The sequence below is a fragment of the Diabrotica virgifera genome, chromosome 10, assembly GCF_917563875.1.
Source record: "Diabrotica virgifera virgifera chromosome 10, PGI_DIABVI_V3a".
NCBI classification, from domain to species: domain Eukaryota; kingdom Metazoa; phylum Arthropoda; class Insecta; order Coleoptera; family Chrysomelidae; genus Diabrotica; species Diabrotica virgifera.
In genome coordinates, this window is record NC_065452.1 from 60982310 (window position 1) to 61001413 (window position 19104).

The following is a 19104-nucleotide window of genomic DNA, read 5'->3' on the forward strand; positions in this document are numbered from 1 at the left end:
CCCCGTTCCAAGGCGCCTACCCCGCCGACACATGAGGACTCTCGAGTAGAGAGTACTAATCCTTTTCAGGTCCTCGACACCGACGGATACTCGACCGAACACAGAACTCGACCGCGGTCACAGAAAGATGGGGAATTCCAAAAGCCCAGAAAATCAAAGAAGAAGAAGACGAAGAAAAGCGAAGACAAACAGAGCGAAACAGAGAACATGGAAGAGGATGAGGTAGATGCGGCGTGCAGAGGCATTAAGAAAAGAACTCGGACCGAGAAATCCGAGAGCGAGGACGAGAACCTAGCAAGCATGAAGGAAATGCTGAAGAAGATGAGTGACCAGATGGCAAAGAGGGAAGAAGAGATGACCCGAGAAATGGCGAAGAGAGATGAAGAGATGGCCCGAGAAATGGCGAAGAGAGATGAAGAAACGGCGAAGAAAGATAAAGAAATTGAGCGACAGAGAGACGAGATGGCAAAGATGTCAAACCGATTGGACGACCTCCTAAAGGAATTGAAGGAAACACGCAAGCTCCTTGAGAAGTCCCAGCAACAGCAACCATCAAAGCTGCCCAAACCGAAGCCACAAACTGAAGCCAAGAAGCCTGGCACCGAAAAGCAGAAACCAACCGCCGAAGTAAAGACTGAAAAATCGAATAAAAAAGAAGAATTCCCGGTACTGCCATCCACCTCCAAAGATGCAGAATTGACGACATGGGATCGTCAAGCCAATAATGCGATGAGGGCCAAGTCACCCCCAATAGAAGTGCTCCTGCCAAAATGACCAGTCCAACCAATCCATCCAGCTACGAGCGCAGGTGGTGGTGCGCCTGCCCCGAGACGTCCCAGTGTCTCAGAGTCGGAATGTCAGATGGAAACCAACCAAGATGAAGACACCGCAGCGTTGCCTGAACAACAGGTAACACACCACCGAAAACCGCCTGTAATTAAATTACAGAGCGTGAACGAGACGGGCCATCCTCAGCATTGCCCAAAAACAAAAAATCATTACGATTAACAAGATTTCCAGGAGCGGTAGGGAAACCCTAATACAAACCAAAAGCCCCGAAGATTACAGGAACATGGTTAGGATAGTGGAGGAATATGCTAAAGCATACGAAGCCAAAGACAAAACCAAAAGGCTACAATGGATAGCCTTCCCGTTAGACGAGGATAGGAAACCCAGAGTGGTTATAAGAGGGTTACCAACAAATACCACAGAAGAAGAAATAAAAAACGAAATGGCAGCACAATATAATATTGTCTGCCATTCAGCGAAAAACATGTCCACCAGAGCCGGCCCAAAGAGACAGCTTCCAATGTTCGTCCTGACTCTGGACCATGAGGACGTCGAGGATGCCAAGCGAATCACAAACCTGTGCCACATGAAGGTCGTGGTAGAGGACCTACGAAAGGCTAACGGACCAACGCAGTGCTTTAACTGCCAGGGCTTCTACCACGCCCAAAACGCGTGCCACAAAGATCCAAAGTGTGTGAAGTGCGGTGAAGACCACCAAACGAAACAGTGCAAACGGGACAGAGAAGTTAAAACAACCTGCGCTAACTGCAAAGGCAGCCATCCAGCTAGCTACCGAGGATGCCCTAGGTGCCCAACATGGGGAAGAACACCACCAAGGAGGCCACAATATCAAGCACAACAACAAAGACGACCGCAAGCAACCGGGGTTTCCTACGCCCAGGCCACACAAAACGCGCAGAACAACACAGCGATCCCAGACGAAGACTACCTAGTCAGAATGGTCACCAACATAGTGACTAAGGTAGTCAAAGAAGTGATATTGGGCACCAGAGAGGCACATAAGTAATGCTGACAGAAAGGTGATACTTGAGGATAGGCTCCTGGAATCCGGGCGGCCTAACAACAAACCAGAACATCTTAGACGAAATCGCCAACAGATACGAGATGGACATCGTAGCCATATAGGAAACCAAACTTACCAACAACTTTAATCTAAAGTTTCCTGGATACGATGTATATAGGAACGACCACACGAGAAGATCAGGAGGAACAGCCATCCTAGTCAAGAAGGGAATCAAACACACAAGTTTCGCGACTCCACCACTAGTAAACATGGAGGCAAAAACAATAGAAGTGAAAATGAGGCAAGGCGCAGTCAGAATAACATCAGCCTACGTAAGACCGCAAGACCCATTAATGGATGAAGACCTCGACGCGTTCCTAAACATCGCCGAATCAACACTAATAATAGGAGACCTAAATGTGAGATCGCCCAACTGGAATGATAGAGCTACGAACCGAAACGGAAGATTATTAAACAGCTACATAGAAAATAACGAAGATATAATGGCAATGGACCCAGAAGATCCAACACACTTCCCAGGAAATGGACTACCCACACATATAGACATCGTTGTTGCAAAGAACCTAGGACTTCAAGCAGAACTAACCACACTAGACGAAGGGAACACAGACCACAACCAGAGCCGTGCGGTACATATTGTCAATATGATGCAAGTCTTCTAAATGCCGCCTCTTACCTAAATATTATTGAAACTTAGCTTTTATTTTTATTAAATTAAACTACACAAAATGAACGAAAACTTTTATTTTAAAAACAAAACATATAAAACATATAAATGAAGTATGTAGAAATGTAGATATTAACATTAAATAATATTTACAAAAATTACAATTTTACCCTTTTGACTTTAATTTTGGAAAAGGTTTCATGGAATATGGTATCATTTGGGGTAGGTATATCACGCAATTCTTCTAGGACAGGAGATTATTTGCCTCTATATCCGATTCTATTTCTATTGAAAGTATTGAATGAACATTCATACACCTTCATTCCTACACCTTCAAAAATTCTTAAATTTGATATGGACCCCTCTCAACTACCATTTGACGTGTTTCGGAAGACATACTGATAATATTCCATAAAGCAGCATCAGAAGGAATTTCTTGAATATCTGTTGGCAGCCACTGCTACTACTTCCCGGCTCATGAGGAACTACTGATGATTTCTTGTTTTTATTCCTCTCCAGAAAGAGGAGATGAATCTAAATTTTTATTTGTCAAATTGACGAAATGACGTAGACGGCTCGTCTAAACAAGACCAAAAATTCTTTCATAGCATTGCTTAATTTTCTCCCTTGTTCATCTTTCTGCATGCGTTTCTTTTTATATTGACTTCCAGACAATTTTTTTTGTTCCATACCATTTACAGACTGTAAAAAAACAATTAAATAAAAATGCAATCAGGACTGGAAGAGACGGTTATTGCAAATAATAAAATAGGATGATACGATTACAGTATTTGAATAAAGTAAATAAAACAACAAAATTTGCTTGAAACCGAACATAATAAATACCTACTATAAATTATAGCCTATTAAGTTTTTTAGTATGATGTGTCTTTCTTTAACTCGTTATTAAAATGAATTTAGTAAAAAATAAAGTAATAACAAAGCGAAAGTAGTTAAATATAAATATTTTCCAAACAATTTTCTTTGACAAAATGCAAATTAATTGCACTCACCTGATTTTTTTAAACACAAAACTGAATTTGAATAAATGCGAACACAACACAATCGATTGCAACTACTGAAGAGCAATTAATACTAAATATTCAAATATTTTCAGTGAGCAAAATATCCACAATCACCGCCCTTATAATATTAAAATAATAGAGTTACGCTGTCAGGTCATACTTCCTTTGATGAGCGCTCAACTAAATCCATAAATCGTATAACTCAATGTCGGAATAACAAAGAAATTATAGAAATAGATAAGCATTGTATATATAATATTTATACTTTCGGCTGACACTTGGTCCTATATAAATATTTTTAATTATTGAATGGTTCAATTTGTATTTTTATTTTAATGATTATGCCGCCCCCTTTGTGATGCCGCCTGATGCGACTGCCTCACCGCATCATAGCACCGCACGGCCCTGACCACAACCCCATTCTACTAGAACTAGGAACATGGGAAGAAACAAATCAACCGAAGAGAACTAAAAAGAAAATAAAGTGGACAAATTATAAAAGATTAGTTAGTGAAGGAATAAACATAGTGCCAACTATAAACGATCCAAAACAAATAGAAGAAAAAGTCTTAGAGCTAGAAAACATCATACAAGAAGCGATTAGAAACAACACAACGGTAGAAGAAGTCGAGATCCATACGGGAAGGTTCAAAGACATACCACAAGAAGTAAAAGATCTTATAAGGAAAAAGAACAGAGCGAAGCAAATAGCCAGAAGAACGAGAAACAGAGTAGATAAAACCTGGGCAAATACACTAAACAGAAAGATGAAGACGGCTCTTCGACTACACCGCAGCGAAAAATGGGACAACTTCGTACAAGAGATGGAAGAATCAGACCCAAACATGAAAAACGTCTGGAAGCTCCAGAAAATGCTAAGAAGACAGAAAACCCATCCCCCCATTACATGGAGCAAACGGCATGGTATAATCCATAGAAGAGAAAGCTGAGGCGATGAGGTCCACACTCGAGAGTGAATGCAGGCTAAACTTCCATGAAGACGAGGACGACGACTTCTTAGAAGTCGAAGAGCAAGAAGAAAGACCAGAAGATCCAGAAGACACCATCCCCCCCAACATCACAGGAAGAAATAAACGAACATATAAGAAATAGTTCACCGAGAAAAGCGCCTGGTCTAGACGAAATATCAAATAGAGCCCTAAAATACCTTCCCAGAAGAGCCATAGTGTATTTTATAAACATAGTGAATGCGATATTAAGATACAAAAGATTCCCAAACAGATGGAAAGAGGACCATGTTATCATGATCCCAAAACCTGGCAAAACCAAACGTTTCCGCAGAACTACAGGCCAATCAGCTTACTCCCAGCGATCAGCAAAATAGTGGAAAGAATCATCCTCAGAAGACTGCAAGCGGAAACAAACAGACTAGAGATAATCCCAGAAGCTCAATTTGGATTCAGAGCAGAGCACTCCAGTGAGCTACAAGTACTCAGACTAACTGAGTACATAGCAGCTGGTTTCAAGGATAAGCAGTACACTGGAGCAGCATTCCTGGACGTAAGCAAGGCTTTCGACAGAGTGTGGCATGAGGGACTCATATATAAAATGCGAGGCTATGGCTACAGTGGGGCGATGACGAGGCTGATCTCTTCGTACTTGGGCGACCGGAGCTTCAGGGTTCGGATAGGACAAGTCCTGTCCGAGCTCGGGAGCCCGGAAGCTGGGGTACCGCAGGGAGCAGTCCTGTCACCCCTACTGTACACAATATATACCGCAGACGTACCTAGAACTCCGGGTACCATTATGAGCCTCTACGCAGACGACACAGCGATAGCGGCCAAACATAGAAATGTAGACATAGCAGTGACCAACCTGCAAACAGCGTTAGAAGACATAGAATAATGGAGCATAAAGTGGAAGATAGCCATCAACTCGGAGAAAACGCAAGCGGTACTATATGAGAAAGGAAGACAACAGCCAGAAGAACAATTGACGGTGCAGAACACCCCCATCGAGTGGAAAGACGAAGCCAAATATCTAGGAGTCATCATGGACAAAGGATTAACCTTCAAGAAACACGTAGAAGCTACAGTCCAAAAAACCAACATAACAAGAGCAAGATTCAGAGGACTAACAGGAAAGAGAATGAAACTAAGATTGAAGACTAAAATAAGGCTCATAAATAGCATAATACTTCCGATATTAACGTACGCATCTCTTGCATGACACGTGTGTAACACAACAAAAAAGAAGATACAGGCGGTCCACAACAACAGCCTAAGAGAAGCAACCAAAGTCCCAAAATACGTTGCCGAACGATTCCTCTTCAGAGAACTACAGCAAGTAAGAGTCACGGAGATGATGACAGACAACGCCAGGGTAAAATTTGCAGAACTGGAACAACATCCAAGCCCAATACTGCGAGAGATGCTAAGGTACGATGCTTTCCACCGGTGGAAGCACAAACGTCCAAAGCAACAAATATTGTAAAGTGGGATAAATAAATAAAATAGTGTAAACAGTGAACGGTTCGTAGCTCGAAAACAAGTGCCGAAGAAAACGTAACACACGTAGGTCCAATACCACGATCACCTTTAAGGTAAGTCAGAAATAGAAAAATACACAAGGGCGTAAGCCCCCAAAAAAATATATAAAATACAAAAAAGGCGTAAGCCCCCAAAAAATATAAAAAACCAATAAAACACCCAAAACAACTCGAGCAACAAGTCATTGGACAGAGCTCAATGGGGCTCGGTACAATGACTTGGGGCCCAAGCAAGCAATTTTAGTTACGCGGATAAGTAATTAAGAAGATAAAGGCATAGAGCGCTTCACGCTGGCCTAGTTTTTGCATTCGATTAGGGTACCATATGGAATCTTATTACCCAGGATTCCATTGTGAAGAGCATTTGGCTACGATAGTTGTGCACCCATCGCGCATCAGCGTGCTATGGGGGGGGGGGGGGGGAAGGGATGGCCTGGGGCATTGGAGCGAGGTGGGGTGATCCCTGTTTGTACTCGGGTCAAAACACCTCGCCCCAATGAATTGTTACACCCGAATGTACTTTTTCGATAGGGTGGACATCTCCCACAGGTCGGGTTGAATCAAATTGCTTGCTTGCTTGCTTGATATTCTGTTGGTTGACTGTAAGTTGAGCGTTTAATATTGGTTTTAACGATACTCCACTTTCTCAAAAATATATTTAAAAGTCTCTAGAGTCATTCTCATAACTGGAAGAATCGTTCATTATCTTTTAATTTTTGAAATAGATGATGATATTCTTCATAAATTAATCTTTCTCGATTAATAGGATGTACACCAACTCTCTTTCTTTTCAGTTTAGTCAAAACAGAATCTAAAGCAATTATATCGTCATCGGAAGACGACATTTTGCTACAAGTAGTAGACGCAACTGCCAAATTTGAACCATCTCTCTGGCTTTTACCCATCTTCACTGTGTTACCATACCCGCGCGCGAGAACCGCGCGGTTTGGCCGTAAGCGGAAACCGCGTCCACTATGTGTGCCGCCTAAAGTTCGGAGCCTTTTTTTAATTATTAACAATGTAGTGCAAAAGACGCGATTTTTTGATTTTCTTGAACCCTGTTTAAAAAGCTAAATAGTTGATATATCTAAAATTACAAAATGTGATATTTTAGAACATTGAAAAAAGCTTCAAAATGTCGATTTTTGAAAGTTAAGTGAATTTGTTGCTTTGCAAGCTGCAAAATAACTAAGAATCGTTATTTGTTAATAACTTTTATTAAAACTAACGTACAACTTTAATGTTTCACCCAAAGTTGGGCATTGGGGCACGTAATAAACCCTCAAAATTTTAAACGCATCCATTAATTAGTTTAAAAGTTATTCTATTTGTTTGGTGATTCTCTTGGTACTTAAATTGTGCTTCTTTTAGTATTTGCATCATGGAGTGCTGTACTCGATCAAACGCTTTCTTGTAATCAACCATGCGTATACGTCGCAATCGACGTCTCTGCATCTATGGAATAAGATTTGTATTGAGAGCAAAGCCTCTCTAGTACCAACAGCATTATGAACCCAAACTGGTTGAGAAAAAATCCCTTTGTCCAGTCTTGTAAAATATTTAAATTATCTTATCTTATCTCTACTCCGTATAATAACGTAGAAAATACATACCATCTGATGATAGAGATTTTGGTACCAAGTGGTAAATCGTGACTTCTGAAAATATATTTTTTAAGTATTCTTGTGTACTTTTTCTAAGTTGTTGTCCAAAAAAAAATACCTGGTATAAAATGAACAATAGTAATCTAACTTCCGCAATTTACAGATCAGTATAAAGAAGTTTGTGTTGAATAGTAAAATTTATAAGTTTAATTTTCTTTTATTGCCGCCAGAAAATAAAAAAGGTGCGGTACATTTCTCTCCATTTGGAAATAATCACCGTAACTATTATTGTGTCGGATTTGGATGATCCCACGGGAGTTTATTTTTACTTACTCTCTCCAAGCGTCCATCCTTATTACCGTTATGGACGTTATGTTCTTTTGGAGATGCTCCATTTAGGATGGTTAATTTAATTTCTCAATATTTCGTATAAATGTGCTTACTTGTTTTTTTCTGGATATAAAATGCTTTAAATTTAAAGTAATGGATCTCTTCGAACAGAAAAATATTATTTTACGGGAAAATCTTGCAATATACAAAAGTAACAAATTATTTACCACATTAAGGCAAAAAATCTAGAAAAATATTTTTTATAGAATAAACTCCCAATTACATATATGCAACTAACTCAGTTTTCTTAACACAAAGTAAGAAACACTCATGGAAGAACTACATTTCCACTATCACACATAATACTCCTTTTCTCAAGTCTGGAAGAAAATTATTCAAATACAGCGGGAAAATACGTACACAAAAATGCCAGCTATTTTACACAAAAGTAGTTTAGGTATTACTGATGATCAAGAAATCGTTAATGTAGTTGCCTAAAATTTTTATCAACGGTGTAAAAGCAAGAATGCACTCAAGCAGACAAACTCTTCTGTACAGTACCCTTCCCAACCTCTCAAATTTGACTCGACTGTCTTAAACATTCTACTCTCTACTGTGTTATACTCTAAAAACTCTCTTTTATACTCTAAAATGTTCTTGTAACTTGCAAGGATTCAGCTGTAGGTAACTACAATATATTCACATTCCTCAAAAATTTTCCTGTACTTATTATCTACCATTAAAAATGTTTTTGTATTTTAAAACATAATATAGACCAATCGGGAATTTCAAATGGTATGGAGGGTATCCATAGTTATACCAACCAAGAAACGAGACAATTCTCGACTAATTCAAATTCTTACCGTCCTATTTACGACTAGGTATTAAACAAGACGTGTTCTTATACCGTATCTGACAGTGTAAAAGACTGAACAGAAATTAATTAGGACATTCTCTGTGTGTGGAACGGAAAATAACTAACCAGGGATAGGTGCGCTGAACGTATCCCGAAACCTTCCGAACCCCGTTGACTTGGCGGGCTGAGCGAAATCGACGAATCTCTATCCTATCCAACTGCTGTGTGCGCTGAACTTGCACGTGAACTTAATGTTTCCAGTAGTGTTTTTAAATATTTGAGTATTACATACTCTAGCAAACATGACAAGCTACTATTAATTTACTGTGGACCAAGCAATTCCAAGTCATTTAGAAAACTTTTGGAAATATTGGTGAAAATATTTCGCTGAGCTTCATTTTAAAACGAAGTAAAAGATCCTGGAGTGATTAATAGAAATATAGACAAATAATAGCATATGCAGACGATATTTATAGCATAGCAAGAATAAAAGCGGACCTAGTCTAATCGTTCACGGCATTGGAACCAGCAGCAAAAGAATGGGGCTACACGTTAATACTAATAAAACTAAGTATATGAAGGTCACAAACAATGATCAAGTAGCAAAATCCGAAGATCTAACGGTTGGAGCATATACTTTTTTCGAAGGAGTAAGAGAGTTCATATTATACCGGGTGTCCACTTATATTCTCCCCCATTTTAACTGCATATAACTTCTAAACGGCCCAAGAGAGAAATATGCGGTTTTTGCTGAAATGTTTTATTTTAGTAAAAGTTTTGTTTGAATGGATTGAATTTTTTATATTGTTTTAAATTACAAAAAATAAAATGGCGGATTTTTGAAAAAAACGTTGTTGACTTTTTTGAAGGAACATCCAGTATATTTTTGTAAATTGAAAGAACCATCATTCACCTATCCAGCAATATAAAGGTTTTTAAAATCGGTTGTCAGATGACTGAGTAATTAATTTTTGAAAAGAGAGATGCAACGTGGAAATCACATAACTGAATAACATAATTAAAATAACTAAGCAAATAGATATTCTGTTATTCCACATATATATATATATATATATATATATATATATATATATATATATATATATATATATATATATATATATATATATATATATATATATATATATATATATATATATATATATATATATATATATATATATTGACGAGATGTCAGTTTAGACCTGATATTTTAAACTCCATTTTCTTTTGTGTGTTTGTTGGGCTCATACGACCTGTTGGTAACTATTAAACTTTAAATCTTCAAATTTGCATATTAGCATTCAAGTTATTTAATGATGTTACCTAAAGTTAAAATGAAGTATGCTTAAATACTACTAATTCTGGAAGTGTGAATCTGTTTTTTTTGTTGGCTCATTCCTGACATTAAAAAAGCAAGCCGGCTTTTTTTCACTTGTTTTTTATATGTGACTGTTACCACATGGTATTGTTTTTAGCTGTATTAAAGTTTTTAAATAATAACTATACACTTAAATGTTATACACTTTTACATTACATTGGTTCATGGATAAGATTTTTTTACTATGTACAACTTATCTCTTGCTACATGTCTTTTTAAGGTAACACTAGTGTTTTTTTACGTCTCCTTTGGATGTTGTTTCTTATAACACTCTTTTTGTAGATGAACTGATGATGTCTACTGAGCAGTAGACGAAACGTCTTCAATAAATAGATGAAGTAGCCGAATTCTTTGTCTCTTTTTTTCCACCCACTTGACCGATAAAACCCTACACTTACGAGTGCTCCTTTTATATACAGTATATCCCTGTAAGTTTTATCCATATGGAAAACTTTTTTATTATTAATTTTACGAAAAAAAGCTTTTCTTCATAAAAAGCTCTGCATGGTCCAAAACCCAAGATTCAACCATCAGATATCAAATTTTATGAATATTATACGAGGTATGTTAAAAAGTTTGAATTTCACTCAAGAGTAAAGTAGCTTTATTTTTCACAATATTGAAAATTGCTATTAAGAAAAGTTGTTTGGAATAAAAAAACTATATTCTAGCATGCAATTACATCCTTCTAATTGAAAAAATTTTTGTTTTTAAAAAATGGGTAACTAACATTATTTTCAGTTATTTCAATTCAGATAACTCTTTTATTATTAGTTTTACGAAAAAACTGATTCTTAATAAAAAGTTCTGCATGGTGTAAAACCTAAAATACAACCATCTTATGTCAAATTTTAATAATTTTATACGAGGTATGTCAAAAAATATGAATTTCGCTCAAGAGTAAAACACGTTTATTTTTCACAATATTGAAAATTGTTATTATGAAAAGTTATTTAGAATTAAAACTATGTCTCAGTGTGTAAGTACATCCTTCTAATTGAAATATTCTGAACTATAAAGATACTTTACTTTTCATCTAAATTTGTTTTTTTGACATACCTCGTATAAAATTGATAAAATGTGATATAAGATGGTTGTATTTTAGGTTTTAGACCATGCAGAACTTTTTATTGAGAATCAGTTTTTTTTTGTAAAATTAATAATAAAAGAGTTATCAGAATTGAAATAACTGAAAATAATGTTAGTTATCCATAATTTTTCAAAAAAAATTGTTTCAATTAGAAGGATGTAATTACATATTAGAATATAGTTTTTAATTCCAAACAACTTTTCATAATAGCAATTTTCAATAGTGTGAAAAATAAAGCTACTTTACTCTTGAGTGAAATTCAAAGTTTTTGACATACCTCGTATAATCTTCATAATTTTTGATATCTGATGGTTGAATCTTAAATTTTGGATCATGCAGAGCTTTTTATGAAGAATAACTCCGTAAAATTAATAATAAAAAAGTTTTCCATATGGATACAACTTACAGGGACATACTGTATATATATATATATATATATATATATATATATATATATATATAAATATATATATATATATATATATATATATATATATATATATATATATATATATATATAAATATATATATATATATTTATATATAAATTTCACAAATTTTTTGGGTATTGAAGTCAAATTGGGGCTTTAAAGTATACTATTGTCTAATATTCGAGCTTTCGGAAATGTTTATTTCCTTTTTCAAGAATGTCTACAATGCAATAAGATAAAAAAATATTAGAATATGTATCAAAGAACAAATAGTAATGAGTAACTTACCAGAATTTAGATTATAAAAAAAATGTTGGTTACTATACCTAAGATTAAAAATATCAATGGTAAACGGCTGTTGTACATTTTGAATAACATAAAAAGCAATAAAATTTTTTGCTAAGAATTTTTATTGCTTTTTATGTTATTCAAAATGTACAACAGCCGTTTACCATTGATATTTTTAATCTTATGTATAGTAACCAAAATTTTTTTTATAATCTAAATTCTGGTAAGTTACTCATTACTATTTGTTCTTTGATACATATTCTAATATTTTTTTTATCTTATTGCATTGTAGACATTCTTGAAAAAAGGAAACAAACATTTCTGAAAGCTCGAATATTAGACAATAGTAAACTTTAAAGCCCCAATTTGACTTCAATACCCAAAAAATTTGTGAAATGCGTATTTCCAATCAAGTCAATCAAAATACTACTTGTATATATATATATATATATATATATATATATATATATATATATATATATATATATATATATAAAAAAGGAGCACTCGTAAGTGTAGGGTTTTATCGGTCAAGTGGGTGAAAAAAGACACAAAGAATTCGGCTACTTCATCTATTTATTGAAGACGTTTCGTCTACTGCTCAGTAGACATCATCAGTTCATCTACAAAAAGAGTGTTATAAGAAACAACATCCAAAGGAGGGGTAAAAAAGCACTGGCGTTACCTTAAAAAACATGTAGCAATAGATAAGTTGTACATAGTAAAAAATCTTATCCATGAACCAATGCAATGTAAAAGTATATAACATTTAAATGTATAGTTAATATTTAAAAACTTTAATACAGCTAAAGACAAGACCATGTGGTAACAGTCACATATAAAAAACAAGTGAAAAAAACCGGCTTGCTTTTTTTAATGTCAAGGATGAACCAAGAAAAAACCAGATTCACACTTCCAGAATTAGTAGTATTTAAGCATACTTCATTTTAACTTTAGGTAACATCATTACAGGATTTGAATGCTAATGTGCAAAATTGAAAATTTAAAGTTTAATAGTTACCAGCAGGTCAATCTGAGCCCAACAGACACACAAAAGCAAATGGAGTTTGAAATATCAGGTCTAAACTGACATCCCGCCAAGAGGCAGGCAACCTTGAAAATTTTTACAAAGAGTGACTGACCACTGCAGTGCAGCGCGGTAAAATTCAAATTGATGTAATAAAACAGTTGTAAAAGTGTTTAAAAAGTGAAAATAATATCAGAACTAATCAAGGGATGTACCATATACCTCGTGGACAAGAATCACAGCATATTTTAAACACGTGAGGGCAAATCACACAATTATGGAAAAGTGCCTACGTTAGTACTGGTTATCCAGTAACCAACAAATATATAAAATAGTACAATATTATAACTTCCATATATCGCAGCTCAATGTGCAGATGAAAAAATGCAAAAATATATGAAAATTCATAAATCAATTTTACAAAATTGTAATTTATAATTCATATCAGTAATGCAAAGTTTTATCCTATGGAAATTTTTATTTTTTTAAAAATGTTAAATCTACTAAGTAAACTGTTATTATTAAAAAAGTGGGAAAAGCTTGAAAAAACCACAAAAAACTTTTTTACAATATAATAATTTGAGTGTAATAATACCAACTAATTCTGCAAAATCAATGCATGGTATATTTGACTCAAGTTACTGATGTCAGTTCTCTTGTTAAGTACATTAGAAGTCTTCAATATGAAACACATCTCTAAGAACTGTCTTTTCGAAAGGTTGCGTTCATTACAAAGGATCTTGGTTTCATCAAAATCCACCTTATGTTTTGTATCTGTTGCATGTTGGGCTAAGGCACATGTTGGTTTCTTCAAAGTGATATCACTACGGTGTGAAATTAAACGTGATTTTAAAGCTCGGTTTGTCTGCCCTACATATCTGCCCTACTAATCTTGGGACTCCTGTTTCCCAGTTTTCTTCACTTCCTTATTTTCCTCAGGTTACTGATAAACTTGTCAATCTATATAAAAATAATAATATTCCTGTTAAGATTGCAAGTAAGGATGCAAGATCAGTCAGAAATTTGTTCTCTAAGACTAAAACAACCCTTGTCCCATTTGGAACAAGTTAATGTGGTCTATCACATACCTTGAGCTGAATGTGACGCATGTTATGTAGGGCAGAAAAAGCGAGCTTTAAAATCACGTTTAATTTCACACCGTAGTGATATCACTTTGAAGAAACCAACATGTGCCTTAGCCCAACATGCAATAGATACAAAACATAAGGTGGACTTTGATGAAACCAAGATCCTTTGTAATGAACGCAACCTTTCGAAAAGACAGTTCTTAGAGATGTGGTTCATATTGAAAACTTCTAATGTACTTAACAAGAGAACTGACATCAGTAACTTGAGTCAAATATACCATGCATTGATTTTGCAGAATTAGTTGGTATTATTACACTCAAATTATTATATTGTAAAAAGTTTTTTGTGGTTTTTTCAAGCTTTTCCCACTTTTTTAATAATAACAGTTTACTTAATAGATTTAACATTTAAAAAAAAATAAAAATTTCCATAGGATAAAACTTTGCATTACTGATATGAATTATAAATTACAATTTTGTAAAATTGATTTATGAATTTTCATATATTTTTGCATTTTTTCATCTGCACATTGAGCTGCGATATATGGAAGTTATAATATTGTACTATTTTATATATTTGTTGGTTACTGGATAACCAGTACTAACATAGGCACTTTTCCATAATTGTGTGATTTGCCCTCACGTGTTTAAAATATGCTGTGATTCTTGTCCACGAGGTATAGGTTACACCCCTTGATTACTTCTGATATTATTTTCACTTTTTAAACACTTTTACAACTGTTTTATTACATCAATTTGAATTTTACCGCGCTGCACTGCAGTGGTCAGTCACTCTTTGTAAAAATTTTCAAGGTTGCCTGCCTCCTGGCGAGATGTCAGTTTAGACCTGATATTTCAAACTCCATTTGCTTTTGCGTGTGTTGGGCTCAGATTGACCTGCTGGTAACTATTAAACTTTAAATTTTCAATTTTGCACATTAGCATTCAAATCCTGTAATAATGTTACCTAAAGTTAAAATGAAGTATGCTTAAATACTACTAATTCTGGAAGTGTGAATCTGGTTTTTTCTTGGTTCATCCTTGACATTAAAAAAAGCAAGCCGGCTTTTTTTCACTTGTTTTTTATATGTGACTGTTACCACATGGTCTTGTCTTTAGCTGTATTAAAGTTTTTAAATATTAACTATACATTTAAATGTTATATACTTTTACATTGCATTGGTTCATGGATAAGATTTTTTACTATGTACAACCAGGGCCGGACTGGCTCCTAAAAAAGGCGCCAACCCAAATTCTAAAAAAGGCGCCAACCCAATCTCTAAACAAAGGCGCCAGACCCCCTTCTAAGCTTTTGCATCAAACTTTTTTGAAATCCTAGTGCATTAGGCCTGGATCCCGCGTACCAAAAAAAGTTGTATAATAGCAAGCTGAAAATTTGTTAATAGGTTAACGATGTCTAGTCGGATAAACTTGGATGTATGGGAACACTGGAATATGTGAAGTTTTAATTGTGGTAACAGGTTAAACATTTGAAACGTCAGACTACGAAAACTGTCACATGTATTTTGTCGGACAGAACTTCCAATTTATTTTTTACTCACTCATTAAACTCTCATGGAAAAATCAGACTGGTACCAACTGAGCATTTTAATAAGTCAGACACGTAGAACATGTTAAATGACAGAAATTATGTTGGTGATAAATAGCAGTCTGATTTTTTGCATAAGAGTTGAATGAAAGGGAAACAAATTAATTGGAAGTTCTGTCCGACAAAATACATGGGACGTTTTCGTAGTCTGACGTTCCAAATTTTTAACCTGTTGTACAATTAAAACTTCCCCTGTTCCAGTGTTTCCAAACACAAGTACATCAAAGTTTGTCCGATTAGACACTGTTAACTTATTAACAAATTTTCAGCTTGCTATTATACAACTTTTTTTGGTACGCAAGATCCAGGCCTACATGTAAAGTAAATTAATATTACTTGTGAATTTTTTTAAGTTTAATATTAATTTAAAACAATAAAGTAATTTACCATTTTTCAACTGCTTCTACAGAAGAATCTACTGGTTCAAAAACATTGATCAACAATCATGATCATTGGTGTTCAACAGAAGGTACTTTTAAAATTATTTCGAATTCTTAGAGCGCTCTAAAATAGCAGAGTAAACCTCGATAAAAAAGCCGCAATCACACTGTTTCAGGTGATCCGTAAATGAGCAGTGAATGGCCTAATGTCAGTCGCTCGCAAACGGAGCCCTCGGAGAACTGGCGAAAGTCCTTTGTAATTCAAGCCTTAGCGTGGGCAAGGGCTCACTGCCTCACCGGACAGTATAATTCTCTCCTAATCGCGGGAACTATATGGATAAGTATTTAATCACTTAGGAAAAAATAAAACAAAACGAAGTGAGAATGGAGCGTGTCACCGGTGGTGGTGCAGCTTTAACAAGGTATGAATGAGATGATAAGGTGTTCATTCTAGTAAAGGGAACAAAGGAAAAATTCTAAGCGAAGAGGGAAAGAGGAAGAAAGAGACTATGATCTTCGGAAGAATGGGATCTGTTCGAAGATCTCCGGTCAGTGGTAGGGACCTGACCAAGACGGATCTCCCAGGGGAGACAATCTTGCAAAGGAGCTCCTCACTAATGGTAAGAACAATGGATAAACTTACCAGAGTTTCAAATAATTTAGTGAAACTAATGTCCGACCATACAAACACGAAGGTCGAGATCAAGAATGAGGTAAAAAACTTAAAGATAGTCACCAAAGACATGAAGAGCAATCTCAGACAAGTCGCCCTCGGCAGCATTGAGAAACGAAATAGAATAGTAGAGCACACCGGTGAGGAAGAAACGACTAAGGAAACGGCAGGAGTGTCCACACAGGTCGGCTTCGAAGAGTTCTTTCCCGAAAAACTTAGTGAAGAAGAGATAGAAATGATCGCAACGGTTCTGAACTCAGGAGAAAGAGGCTTTAAAAAATAAAGGACATCATAAAGATGGGAAGAAGCTCACTATAGGGTCGCCAAACCGGGAAGATAGGATAAACCTACATGCGACTTAGTAGTGGTCATGGAATCAGTGAGGGGGAAAGGTTTCACGACCTGACAAGGAAAAACAGGAACTGGGAGTATATGCAGGAGGTACATACAGACCAAGAAAGGTGGAGTACTTCCAACTTAGTACTATAAGCACGATGACAAGGACGGGTCAGAAGGAAGAGAACCGGGAAAATGGTCAGAATATTTTCATGGTCCCTGTAGAGAAAAGGGTGACGGAAATCGACGGGGACAAGAGACTACTGGCAGTTATTTCTAAATTGAGGAAAGACATGGAGATACTGGGGACCAGAGAGGCGTCCCTAAGAGTAGTGGGGGCTACAAAGGTAGGAACTTCAGGAAGCTCCTGGAAGTTACATTTATGGGTATGGACTTTCACCTCGCGCAGGTGGAGTATGAATGCGAGGAAAGTAGGATGTAGACGCAGAAGGTGATCATGAATGAAGGTAGAAAATCCCATGCCGAATTACTCAAGCAAATCAAGGGTAGCCTAGACACAAAGAAGGAGGCGATTAGCATCACAAGCGCTAAGAATACTACGGACGGGACTTCACCCTCAAAGTGGCAGGGAAAGAACAGGCCAAGCGCCTGAAGAAGAATATCGTGGCCCGCACGGAGGAAGGGAAAATAGAGAAGGGAACACAAACGTCATGGTCGGACTGACACACATCACAGCCAAGAAGCCTCTGGAAAGAAAACATATACCAATTGACTGGAACTCGTGCAAGATTCGAGAGAGACTGCATGCCCAGCGCTGCTTTAGATGCCTGCAGTTCGGGCATAGTAAAACCGACTGCAAGGGAGAAAACATGACGGACTCCTACTACAGATGTGGCAAAGGGGGCACCAGGCACGATAGTGTAGTAGTAAGGCGACTTTTTGCGTCACTTGTAAAAAATCCGGTCACAGAGCCGACAGCTTACAGTGCCCGCAGTATAAAAAACTCATTCTCGAAAAGCGGGGGCTTAAGAGACACCTGGCCACAAGGGATGAGAAAAGGGTGGATGAAAGCACCTAGGACCAGAACTCAGACAGCCTATAGGTATGTTAGAGAGATAAGAACCATCTAATTCGAAGTTCCTTTAAATAAATATGGGAAGGGCGAGGGCCGCTCACGACGTTGCAGAGGTACTCACACGAAGGGAATGTTATCACATTTAGTCTCTCAACAAAGAATCATTAAAGATAAGAGATCTAACGTGACCATATACGTGATGAACCGAGGAGTTGGCATCACCAGACACTTTGTTAAGAATCGGTATGTTGCAGTACAAGTTTGATACCTGATGGTGTGCAATTGCTATGTTTCACCAAATGTCCCGCTTTGAGTATATGAAGAGTATATTGACTCGATTATCCAAGAGGCTGGGACGGAGAGTGTACCGGTCTCCGGTTACCGATGGTAAAACCCATCGTCTATTTGTTGACTTCAAAGCCGCGTACGACAATGCTAAGAGAACAGTACTATACCAATCAATACATGAGTTTGTTACACCAGAATAACTCGAATGACCAACTCCGACCAACTAGAATGACAATGTCTGACTTAAAAGAGTGCGTAAGTATAGAGAAATATAATTCTAGAACTTTTGAAATAAAGGATGGACAAGGAGATGCGCCGGTAACCTGAATGTGAACGATCGTCCATGGAACCAAAGAGTTCAAGATGGGAGAGGGAAATACCTATGATAATGGATCCATGCACCTACGTTCGTAGGTAATAGTAAATACTTTCCGGACATCTCGCTGGTTTCAACGTTACTTCTAAACAGGGTCGTAAGCTGAACTGTTTTAAAAGAAGAATCACTCAGCTTACATAAATATGTGAGTTTTGAACTAGCGAGCAAAAGGAAGAAACCGAAAGATGAAGATATCGATCTAAAGAGATTTTTAAATGAGTAAGTCTTTGTGGGTGCTTTTAGCTTGATTGGTCTGAGATGCGAGGATGTGAGTGA

The 19104-nt window shown here is 36.4% G+C and overlaps 1 protein-coding gene across 1 annotated transcript; it reads left to right on the plus strand.

Annotated features, from left to right (window-relative positions):
• The first annotated feature begins 207 nt into the window (after positions 1 to 207).
• Positions 208 to 17075, plus strand: LOC126893031 (uncharacterized). The gene is made up of 2 exons (XM_050662973.1): positions 208 to 473; positions 16574 to 17075. The coding sequence occupies exons 1-2, from the start codon at positions 208 to 210 to the stop codon at positions 17073 to 17075; spliced, it is 768 nt and encodes a 255-aa protein (XP_050518930.1).
• Positions 17076 to 19104: the final 2029 nt, after the last annotated feature.

What these genes read in the sequence shown, in the direction of transcription:
- LOC126893031 (XM_050662973.1), top strand. Translation starts at nt 208, where the DNA reads ATGGAAGAGGATGAGGTAGATGCGGCGTGCAGAGGCATTAAGAAAAGA. An exon ending in AGAGACGAGATGGCAAAGAT is followed by an intron (nt 474 to 16,573) that starts GTCAAACCGATT and finishes TGTTCATTCTAG; the next exon opens with TAAAGGGAACAAAGGAAAAA.